The sequence below is a fragment of the Cyanistes caeruleus genome, chromosome 11, assembly GCF_971803275.1.
Source record: "Cyanistes caeruleus chromosome 11, bCyaCae1.hap1.1, whole genome shotgun sequence".
Taxonomy (NCBI): Eukaryota; Metazoa; Chordata; class Aves; order Passeriformes; family Paridae; genus Cyanistes; species Cyanistes caeruleus.
In genome coordinates, this window is record NC_141711.1 from 7081847 (window position 1) to 7093829 (window position 11983).

The window sequence follows — 11983 nt, forward strand, 5'->3', positions numbered from 1 at the left end:
TGCTTTGGCTTTCAAGCACAGTCCCTAAAAAATCACTAAGAGAAACTGCTCAGCTTCAAAGGATAATTACTGCTATATTCATATTCTCCAGTAATAAATCAATTTCCAGTATCCAACCTAAGCCCCTTGGGATGGGCACAAGATACACACCCAAGAGCATCATTCCCCCTTGCAGTCCCAACAGGGAGATGTGACCTTGCCACGTCCAACCACTTCAAGACACCCTTCCCTCCATACAAAGGCTGTTGGAAATGGGGTAAAACACTGATGCAAAGAAGTGGTGTTTTGTGTGCAACATGGCTTCTGTATGGGGAGGAGCAGGGATACATAACAATGTGGTTTTAGATCTTGCATGCAGATGGGGGCCTTGTCTTGTTTGGTTTTGCTTTGAGCATACCCCCAGCACACAGCCAGGGAGATTATTCTGAAAACAGTTCAAGCAATTCTCAAGTTTGCTTGTTCAATAACTTTAAGATATTTCCTGGCTTCCTGGAGTATTTTGGGCTGAATGCTTAAGGCAGCCATGGACCACACAGCCCACCTCAGGGAGGCTGAACCAGGAAGCCAGATGTCTCCTTGGTTTTTGGGAACCTAAAAAGAAAGATTTTGCTACTTCTTTAATGCTATTTGGGATGCCACAGAAGCTTTTCACCCAATATGAAGAATGTCAAATGCAGTGTCAAACATGGGACCCCAAAACAAGCACTCAACATACATGTGACAAAGGATTTGAGCTGGGGCTTATCACTTCAAGCCGAAGATACTTCGGATTTGCATCACCTGAGAAATTACACAGGAGGACAGAGCATTAATATCAGGAAAAGACTGTGGACAAGCACAATAAACTTCTCTTTGAAATTCAAAGAGCTACAGTAGAACTGTTACTATAAATTATTTCCTGATGTGCCAATGATCTTGCTGATGTTGGATTGCCACTTGAGATCTTCTGGGTAGAATTTCACCCTCAATACTTCTGACTTTTGAGTACTTCTAGTGAACTCAAGTCAGGCTGTTCCCAGCAGTCTCTGGTATTTCTCACAGAATGAAGATCAAGTTGACAGACTGGGACTTCTGCAAGAGAGTCAAATCAGATTTATTTCTGACAGCAGGTCTGGGACTGTACACCTCTCCTCTGAAAATGCATAACACTTCATTGAAATCTTCCTGCTTCAGTTTTTCTCCTGCTTCCTTAACACTACTTTACTCCTGCAAATTTTGGTGACAATGATAGGGTCTTCTTATCAAAGAGGTTTCTCCAATCCAGTAAAAGCCCTCTGCGTCATGGATCACTAAAAACATCCTGAACAACTTCTGCCTTGCCATGGCCCTGCCAAACTGGGCTGGAACATCTGCACCAGCACTTATCCAGGACCTGGAGCCCTCAGAGCTCCCCACAATGTTTACCCATGCCTCAGGCTGCAGCCCTTTCCCCACAGTATTAGCCCAGCAGCTCCCACAGGCTCTGCCTCTAACACAGCCTTCTCCCAGATGCTAAACCATTCTGGAAAAGGCACAGACAGAACAGCTTGCTCAGAGAAACATTTATCTATCCATCAGAACATCAGAAAAAAGAAAAGGTAAAACAATAAAGGGCAATGAGCACATTAATTCAGCCTTTCCTGAGCCTTCTTCCTGGGTCATGCACCTACCGTGCTGCTTTAAGGGCCAAAGCTGACATTCATCTTGTGAGACCTTTCTGCTTTGCCCTCAACACTGAGGTCCATAGCATTTGCTTCATGCCACAGATGGCTGCTCATCTGGAAAACCCTCTCTCCTTAGGGGCCACGCCAGTCTAATCCTCTGCTGATCCTTCTCCCCTGGCAGCATTATGAAAATACTTCACCACGGCAGAACCGTCCGACACAAGACTCTGTTCCCTCCCACCACAACCAACCTCTGAGCCTGACCCACAGGAGTTCTTCCTGCACCATCCATTCCAGCTCAGGTCTGAGCACTTGCAAATGCATGCAAATACCCCATCCAAAAACCTGGAGCACGCACCCATGGATATGTCTGCATCCATAGGCTGCTAAGGATGCAACATCTAATAGTTTTGTTCATATAAAATATTCTTAGATAATACTTCCTTACTTAAATAAATGTTATATATCAAAGCCTTTCAATGACATAAATAATATCTACAATTACAATAATTGGAATTCCCATCATTTTATGTGATTTAGTATTTTCCTTAAGACTGGGAAGCACTATTAGCTATTTTAACTGAGCAAAGTATTCAGTACTGCTTCCAAACACAAACTTGAGAACTTTCTTACAATGGCCAGAAGATAAAACTGTGCAAATTAAAGCAAAATCTTACAGTTTGCCTATATTCAGTATTCTTTTGCTTTTGCCAAAAAGCAAGCACACTGTCACCTTAGCAACAATGTCACACTTTGCAGCACATATGCCACTTTGAACAAACACCTTAAACACAGCATCTCCACACTGTATGTTACTTTCTGTAACGTTCTTAACAGCACTCTGTAGATCCCCCCAGGAGTAAAATCCATGAAGACCCCTCTGGCAGCTGCTGGGCTGGACAGCCAGCCAAGTGCTGTTTTCCACACTGCACCCCAGGCCCATACTAAGAAGCATTTTATTCAATGCCCAAGGGGAAAGCTGGGCTTGCAAAGGTGCAGCTTTGTCTTCCACCACCAGCTCAGTGCTACCTGCTTTCTGCCTCTCCCCTTTCCCTGCTCAAGACAAGGTCCTCTCCCCTGGAGCAGAGTGGAGAACTTCACCAAGCAACACCTCCTGCCCCTTGGGATCACACACAGTGCCATGAATGCAGGTTAAAACAGGGACCTGAGCATCCAAATGATAAAAAGGTTTTTATCAGAAGCAGCTCCAAGCCTGTCCTCTCCCAACTGCAACATCTGAATCCAGAGATGTCAACATGCAGGGCTTTTACCCGGAGCTCCAATTATGCAGATGCTGATTTACAGGAGTGATGACTGAAACATCGCCCTCATAAAAATTGTCAAGGAGATTTTAACTCTGTTTGTCTAATAGCAGAACCCTCTATCTCCACACATCTTACTGCTAGTTTGAAAGTCAGATCATTTTTGTTCTTCTTTTCATAGAAACCTGGTTTGCATATATAATCAAATTTAGCATTAATGAGTCTCTTTCCTCATCTTCTGTTCCTAATGCTTCAAACAGCTGCACTCAGATAAGAGCAGCCATTGATATGGCTTACCATGAGATTTTACCAGTTTCTCCCAGGTGCTCCCACACTAGCAGCACATAACTCCAAAAAGTCCTGCTCCTGGAGCCCTGTCTCTCAAGCACATGTGCCAAGCCTACATAACTATTTGATACCAGGTCACACTCTGGGTTGCTTGAAACATCAGAATTTAAACAAATTATTAGGTGACCTTTTAAAATCAGCTCTTCCATGATCACAACATGGTCCTAAAATGGAAAATGGTAGGCATTTTCCAGATGAAAGATGTCATTTATTTGCAATGTGGCCAGGCACTGCTGACCTTTTCTCTTCCCCTGTATCAGCATTTGTACCATTTTAACAGCAACTTGCTGATAAACACAGTTCTCAGTTTCCAACCAGATATGCATGCAGATAATCACAGATGTGAACAGCAAAGCAGTCAGTCCTCTGCAGACTGCATAAAACATGGGACCACAAGACAGATTTCCTGTTCTTTCACTTGCATTCTGGGTTTTCAGTCTTCAGAGCTCCCATCTTTCTTCTGCTACCTTGATCTAAAACTGTATCTTTTTCCAAAGCCAGAGGTTTCTGAATCATGAGACTCGTAGAAGCTGAGACTTTGAGACCACAAGGTAAAACACCACGTCGGCACTGCTAGTGCTTCTGGTGCCTTTATGGCAGTCCCACTGGCAGAGTGACATATGGCTTCCACATCTGCCCCCAGTGAGACTACAAAAACTTCTCAGATCCTTCCTACTGCACACCACAGAGTCTGATGTCTAATGGCAAAACCCACTTCCTGCCTTCTTCCTAATAAAAATAACTTGTCTGACAGTTCCCTGCCTGCAGATTACCCCAATAAGTGCCCAGAAGTTGCAGGCCCAAAGCCAAGGACAAATGAAGCCTGTTCCCAAGGCTCAGGTCTCTTGGATGCTCACATCTTGTTGGTTCATCACAGCAGTTTTTGCCTGCCCAGAGCTGTAGTGTATTTTGCATGCATTATACTAAGCTGCCTATAAGAAATCATCCAATTAATGACAGCTTATAGGGAAGGGTTAGTTACACGGTAATTACCTTTCTAATATTAAGATACCATAGAAATGGATTTACATTTTTTTAATTTAGTAGCACATGTTTTACTGACCTGACACTACACATACAAGACCACTGAGGTAGCAACTGGGACCCAGTTTACAAGAACAGCCAAGTACCTACATCCCCAGGCAGGCATCAGAAGACCTGACAATTTTTAACATGTGTATATGCTTCTTACACATCAAGATGGATAGGCCCAGCATCAAATGCAGCATCTGATCCTGGCACTGTATAAGCAAAATCACCAGGCAGTAAGAAGCATTACTTTTTTTAAGGCTTTTCTTTCAATATGTGGGTAGAGAAGATCCAACACTCAACTCTTCCACCCTGCATCCTTGAGGAGCACTAAGCTTTAGCAAGCTAACCCTGCTCCATCAACTAAGTCTGCCCACACCAGAGTAGCCAGCAGCCTTCTGGTTAAGCAAAGGCCAAACAAATATATGGAAATATGATAGAGAGTCTGAAGCAACTATAAAATATCTCAGGCCTATAATACACTAGACAGAGCAAACTACTAATCACACATGCTTCATGCAAGCATTACCTTCTTATTTCTTTCCCATTTATTTTCAGCGTCTCAAGATATCTAGGCTTTTCTAGGGCACACTTGAAAGCACGCAGCTACTTATGTCCATTCATATGCATGCAAATATAATCCAACAAAAGCGCTCCACGGCCAGATGAGCAATCAGCACTAGGACAAAAGACAAGACTTATTATCAGTCTTTCAAGATGCAGATTCCCTCTGCCTTCTGAACACACATCTGTGTGCAAGGCAAGAGGTGCTAACCCTTTCAGAATCTATACCATCAAAGCAAGCTTGACTCTTGCCAGGCAGGCAACAGCCTGGCCTTTTTCCTGGCTCACCAGTCAAGTGATCACAGCAAGAAGAAAAGGAGGCAAAGCAAGGTTAGCTTGGTCTGTGTGCGCCATACACAGATTTTTCAAACCATCTTCATCCAATTTCCCCCAGAGATTTGTTGTCCAAATGTCCTGCAGTGCTCTGGAACTCTTTGGTACATCCCATGAAGATGCTCATGAACAGTGATAAAAGCCCACCATGCAAGGCCTGCAATGTGTTGTTTTTTGGGTTTTTTTTTTTATAAAGGTAAGAAATAAAACAACTCAGACACATTTGAGTTCACTGAACATCCTAATATTCACTTCCAAGTTGTCCTATTAAGAAAAGCCATAACATCCACAAGATTTGTCTTGCAACATAAATGATTCACACATGCCCTGATAAAAGCTGTACTGGCTTACACAAAATTAAACATACACCCACAAACCCCACCACCACCACCCATTCCCACCCCCGCCCCCCAGCCTAGAGATACAAAGTTCCCATTTTCACAAAAATATTTTTGCCAGTAGCAGCCTGAGTACAGCGGGTTGTTCCTATACCCAACACACTGCATGGGGAGAGCTTTGCGTTTTGCTAATTTCCTCTTCTAGGGCTCCAGAGAGGCACCAAGTGCAAAACAAATAGACCGAAAGTGACAAAATTGCTTGTCTTGCTCACTTTTTGCAGACCCCAATAAGTGCAGTGTAAACACATCCAGAGAGTCACAGGACTGAAATTAATCCAGGGAGATGAACGAATGTATTTCTTCTCTTTCATCTTTCCTTATTCATTATTGTCAGGTGCACGTATAAGAGAGTTATTTTTCAAATGACATTGTAAGAGTGTTTGTGACATTGCTACTGGTTGTAGTGCCACAGTGGATTACCTGAGAAATAAGCTTCAGAAGAACATTCTTCTCATGCAAAGATCTGTGGAGTAACAGCCAAAGGACTAAAGAGGAGCAAGAACAAATATAGCTTCTGAACAGCTCTTCCCTGCCCCAGCACATGCCATGAGTTGACTCAAAGCTGGAAACACCCAGGCCTCACCCAGTACAGCTGTGTGCATTTTTCCAAGCTCAGATTTGTGATCCACATGCTTTATTGAGAAGGTAGAGCTCAGAAAACGCAACTCTTGCATAATTGCTACAAGTCAGTTTCTTGGGTTGTTTTCTTTCTCTTAACCTTTCCCAGGCGTGAGCCAATGTTGTCTCTTAATGGTTTCTAAATGCAATTTCTTGTCTGAAAATAAGATTACAATGTACATGGGAAATACAAATGAAGACATATTACAGTGCTATGAATAGTCAGAAGAATCAGTCTTATCTCAGCAGCTTCTCTCTGGGTGTTAGGTGACCATTAAAGTAGGAAATTGAGAAGGTCAGATAAGGTCCCTGCTCTTTGAGACAGAGGTCCACGTCTGAGCCAGACTACAGGAAAACTGCAATCTGCACACCTAAAGACTAATTCTGCAACAGTTACAGTTTCACACCTGAGAAACCCACAGCCTCTTCAGCTGCCTCCAGACCAGCAGATGTGTGCACCCACAAACACAGGAATTTCAGCAGCAGAGGTTCATGAATAAAGACGTGCTCACCCCAGAGTCACTACTGAGCCACCCCAACCTGCCCAAAAAACAAGAGTGAAAATTCAAGGCTGGACTGCATGGACAAGCTGAGGACATTTTCAGCCTGCACCACCTCCGCCCTACCAGCCTTTCTGAGGAACTCCCACAGCTCTGCCATCTGTGCTGCAACACCACAGAGCCTCCCCCCAGGCACGAGAGCCACCCAACGCCCAGGATCGCTGCGTCACCAGATGGGCTATGAACTTTATTCCCTTGCAGATGCAATCTAGGACTCAAGTGGGAGGTATTAAGGGGTGTAATTTGACTGATCTGATCAAGTGCAACAAGGTCTGTGAGGCTGCCGGGGGACATGGAAGTGGACACAGAATTGACTGGAGCATTTGGTCTTCTTTTAAAGTTTAAAATTATGATTAGGTTGATAAAAGGAGTCTGAGGGAGAGGTGGACAATTAGTTGAGACTGGAAATGGTAGAGAAAGGTGGACAACAGTTCGGAGGCATGGTGAGAAGAGAAGAAAGATGAGAGTAATAAGATTAATTGAATAGAGATGGAATTTCAGTAATCCAAAAAGTCTTTCAAGTATATTAAAAAAAATAAGGTCTTCCACACTCTGAAATATCATAAACTGTACTTAATTCTACTTACTCATACGTGTCAAATGGAGAGAAAGTAATTTCTCAGATCATCTTAAATGTTAACACACTCTGCACCCTTCTCCTATACTCCCTTATTGCCAAGGATAGTTCCACTGGGGCCGTGTCAGGAGAGCTGTTTACGCACAGCCGCGTGTGCACGTATGTGTACACACACAGGCAACGTGCACTTCCAGCAGCCAGAAGAGTTCCACTTGTGGCTTCCAACCATGAAAAAGGCAGCTTTTATATTCAGCTGTTGGAAGAAGTTACAGACCCAGGAAAGTGCCAAGAGAAGAGTTCCCGCTCGCTGTCCCGAGGATGCCAACACACTGACTGGGGTGGGAACGGTTTTCTCGATGGCACAGCCCATGCCCATCAGCCCAGAGTCCTTCCCAGAAGGGCTCACTTCCCAAGCTCCATCAGACATAGCCTCATCAGGCAGACAGCCAAAAGACCACGCTGCCAGCGGCTATTTGCCATGGGAACGGCTTTGCTCCCCGTTCTTCTGCCCCGCAGTGAGCGTTGCAGAGTGGCTGAAGCACTCTCCGACCAGCGCCCTGGGCTCAGCCCCTGGATGTCCTGACTTCTTGAGGCAGGGACAGCAGTGCTGGCTGGGCTTGTAGAGCTCTGGGCAAAGAACACAAGGGACCTTGTCCATTCACTGCTGCACACAGGTGACTCCACGGTGGGGCCACCCTGTCCCAGGCCATGGCACCACCACATCACCATCACCCAACTCCACAGGACCTGATGCTTCAAGGTGCCCAGCGGGGAAGAGGAGCTGCTTCTGGTCAGCAGGGACAGAGTCTGGGATGAGAAGCTGCCCCCAGCACACCAAAACACCCCCTCAGAGGCACCCTGGTCCAGGCTGCACGTTGCAGGTGCTGACATGTGGATAAACGCACCCGCACAGGGATGCGCCCCCCAAAATACACGCCTTACATAATTCCCCAGCCAGTCGGCGTTAGGGGAATGTGATTAATCCTCCATGACATGTTCTGAACTTTCCGTTCAGAGAGGCTCTCTGCTCCCGCAGACCTACTGGCGATGGATGTCATTTGACCTGCAGACTTCACTACGAATGAGCATCAGAGCAACACACAGTGACATTGCTCCGCACACCAATTATCTGCCTCCTTCCCCGCTCGGCCCAGAGACAAGTTTGCTAAATGCATAACGAGGATTTTGTTTTCCTCGGTGTTGGTTGGTGGATTTTTTTTTTTATTTTTTTTTTTTTAAAATTCGTTTACAGCCAGCACAAGGATGGAGGGGGGGGTAACCCACAAAGCCAGCCCCCAGCCCGCCCCGCCGGCCCCAGCGCCGGAGGACGCGAGTCCCCGGCCCCTCGCCCCGCGTCCCCGGCCCAGCTCCCACCTGTTCCGCCGGGCGCGCACTCTGGCGACAGCCCCCCCGCAACCCCTGCCAGCCCGGGACTCACCCACTCCAGCACCCTGAGGAAGGCCAGCGGCTCCTTCACCACGCGGAAAGTGCCCGCGGAGGCGAGCTGCGGGCAGAGAGAGGGGTCAGCACCGCGCCCGCTCCGCGCCCCTCAGCGCAGCCCGCCCCCCGCCCGCGGAGCTCCGCGTACCTGGTCCACCGCCTCCATGGCGCCGCAGCCCCGCGGAGCGGAGCCGAGCGGCGCGGAGCCTCCCGGAGCCTCCCGCCCGCCCAGCCAGCCGGGATGCGCGGCGCTGCCCCCGCGCAGGCCGGGCGGAGCAGCCGGGCGGGGCCCGCACCGCCCCGCGGAGCCGCCCGGCCCCCGCTCGCTGCCCCCGCCGAGCCGGCACTTTTTATAGCGCTGGCCGTCTTTTTCAAATCACTGTTATTATTGTTGTTGGTTTTTTGTTTTTTTTTTTTTTTATTTTTTTATTTTATTTTTTAAATTTTATTTCTGGCAGGAAGGAGAAGGAAGACATCGGGAAAAATAAAATTAAAAAAAAAAAAATAAATAAAAGAAAACAAACTGCCTCCTGACTGCGCGCACAGAAACTATTAACACTGTAGGGGATGGTACCCGCTGCCCTGTGCTCTTCCTTTCCCCTTTCCCCCTCCCGGGACGGACTCGCTCGTCTCCCCCGCGGCCGCAGGGCTGCAGCGCTGTGCTCTCAGCCCTCGCTCCCTCCCGCTTCTCGAGCATTTCCTTGACAGCAGAACAGCGTTTTCTGCCTTGATGTTGTCCTGGCCTCGTTTCCCAGCAGAGCCGTAACAATTGTAATGCATCCCGGGTGGCACAGCCCGGCAGGAGCGGAGGTTCCCCGTGTCCATCCACGCTCACCGGCAGCACTCCTTGTGGCATTAAAACGGCACTGTGAGGATTTTGCGGTGGAGCAAAGTCCTGCCCCAGTAAAGGCTCTGGACACAAACCCATCACCCCTTTTAAGAGCACAACAGCCTCTAGATTGAGAGCCCGAGTCTGCAAATATTTTCAGATTTAACTTCGCTGCCACCCTGATAGCCGGTTGTGCCACCAGAAGAACACCAGCACTCAAATAGGATTTCGGCCATAAGTAGGTCAGAGATGTGCCTAAAAAATACCTGAAGCTTTTACTCTCTTTAAGGAATCAGCCATCTGCAAAAGTTAAATAAGTCAATTAGTTTTGCTCAAACTAAATCTCTATTATAAAAACCACAAACAATAATCTAAATGCACCCTTGGAGTAAACAGGATGGGAGGGAGAGGGGGGTGGGGGGGAGTTGGAAGGACATTAATTTATGAAGTTTTCACTGGAACTTGAGGCAGACGATTTTGTGTCAAAATTATATATCTGGAACAAACTCAGCTGAAGTCTGGTAGCAGTGGGACTGGGTCCAGATTTTTAAAAATGTAAATAATGTTTTTAACCATATCAAAACCAGCTTTCAGGTCAGAATTATATTTAATTTTTTTCAATTAAAAATTCTTGTATTTTCTGTGTTCCTTTCTACCTTAGGAGAAAAAACAGGGAAGAAAAATGGATACTTTTCCTTAAAAAATATTATCAAGCATGCTTTTATTTATTTATATAACATCCTCTAGGAAATACAAAACATTTCTCAGCAATTCTAGGAACTGCCTGCTGGTGGCCCGGTGCTGTGGGAGGCAGAGTCCCCTTACAGAGGCAGAAGGACAGAGCATCCATAAATCTCCAAGATGCACAAGCAGGCAGGGATGCACAATCATCCATCTGACTTCCAGCCAGAACTTGTCCCACTGGTACAGAGATGCAGAGCCAGGTCACTGCGAGCCACCTGCCTTCAGTCCTCATGCCTGAAGAAGAAATTATCATGGAATATCCCGTATTGGAAGGACCACAAAGATCATTGTGTGCAAATTAGTCTAGTCCCCAAGAGCAGCAGGGTAACCATTCTCCCCCCTGCAGAGATTTCCTGCTCTGGTGTCTGGTATTCCCACCAACAAAGCCCTTGGCTGTGGGAAGTTTCATCACTTGCTGTTTACTGTGACTCTCATGTGCTGTTTCCTTTAATAGGTTTCTTTCATGGAGAGACTTAACAGCTGTGGATGTATTGAAGCAGTTCAAAAACCTCCTGAGAGATTCAAAAAAATGCTGAAACATTTAGTAAGGGAGTAACTTAGCAGTGGACTGGGGAAGATGTGGAGAAAAATTTTTCCTTAATTTTATCAGTAATGTATTTTGGAAAAAGACATCTGCCCCATCTCAATTGTCTGCCACAGAGAGCTGGAAGCTTAATTCACTAACCCATTACTAATCACCTCCAATTTTAAGCCTGAGATTAAAGTAGCACTTGAACTTCAGTTTTCAAAAATTGTCAAAGAAAGGAAAATAAAAGCAATATCCCTAAAACCTTTACCACCAGCAGGTTGCAAACTGGGATGAACTCCCCCACTGTTCTCTAGGTCAGCACACTTGGGTTTTCAACAGATATAGGAGCTCCCTCATGCTCTTCTTGGGGTTTTTTTCATTCCCTCTCCACCATCCCAGCTGTGCTTCCCCTTGGTGCTCCTCAGTGCTTGGCCATCCCCACCTCAGCTCCCCCAAAGGCTGGAAATCCTTGCAGAACCATAGCAGGAGCCTGCATTTATAGCCAGTGTTCAGTGCCTCTTGCCATTATTAACTCTTCCAGGTGGCTATTAGCATTTGCTCTTGGATATGGCAGAGTGTCTCTGGCTCTCACAGCTGCTCTTTTCTCTCTAAATTCTATCCCAGTCAGCTCAGAAATAAGAGCACCTCCATCCCAGCTCCTGAGCATCCTAATGCAAACCTTGCTCTGAAACTGACATTAAAGCGCCACAGTTTTTTGATCCTGTGTAATAATACACACTCTGAAATGCACATTCAGGATAGCAGATATGATAAGTCTGCAATTACTGGTGATACAGCAAGAAGCTGTACCCCAGGACACTACATTATATTCACTCTTCTCACACCTGGATGACTGGGCTTGACATGCATGAATCAATAAAAGCCAGAGAGATGCAGTTACAAATCTCCATGCTGAATGAAATATAGGCTGGAAAGACAGAGTATTTCATAGGCACAGAATCTCACGCACAGGAGGCTCCTGCCCTTTCCTTTCCTTGGAAAGAGTCCAGCAGTGCTGTAAGAGGAAGCAGCCATGTGCCAGTCTTGCAACACTGCTGAGGGCCAAAGTTTTCCACAGGACACTAGTGGAGCTTTAGTGCTCATCAAAA

General features: G+C 46.3%; 1 protein-coding gene across 5 annotated transcripts in view; it reads right to left on the minus strand.

Annotated features, from left to right (window-relative positions):
• Window positions 1–9059, minus strand: part of SYNPR (synaptoporin) — a 98136-nt gene extending 89077 nt beyond the window's left edge. The window contains exons 1-2 of one of the 5 annotated variants that reach the window (XM_086845931.1): window positions 8921–9059; window positions 8771–8836 (exon numbers count right to left, since the gene is read on the minus strand). In XM_086845931.1, coding sequence (XP_086702057.1) covers window positions 8771–8836; window positions 8921–8938 — 84 coding nt within the window. In that variant the 5' untranslated portion in view covers window positions 8939–9059. The remainder of the gene's footprint in view (window positions 1–8770; window positions 8837–8920) is intronic. The other 4 variants (XM_086845926.1, XM_086845924.1, XM_086845930.1 and 1 more) reach the window with 4 other exon arrangements.
• Window positions 9060–11983: the final 2924 nt, after the last annotated feature.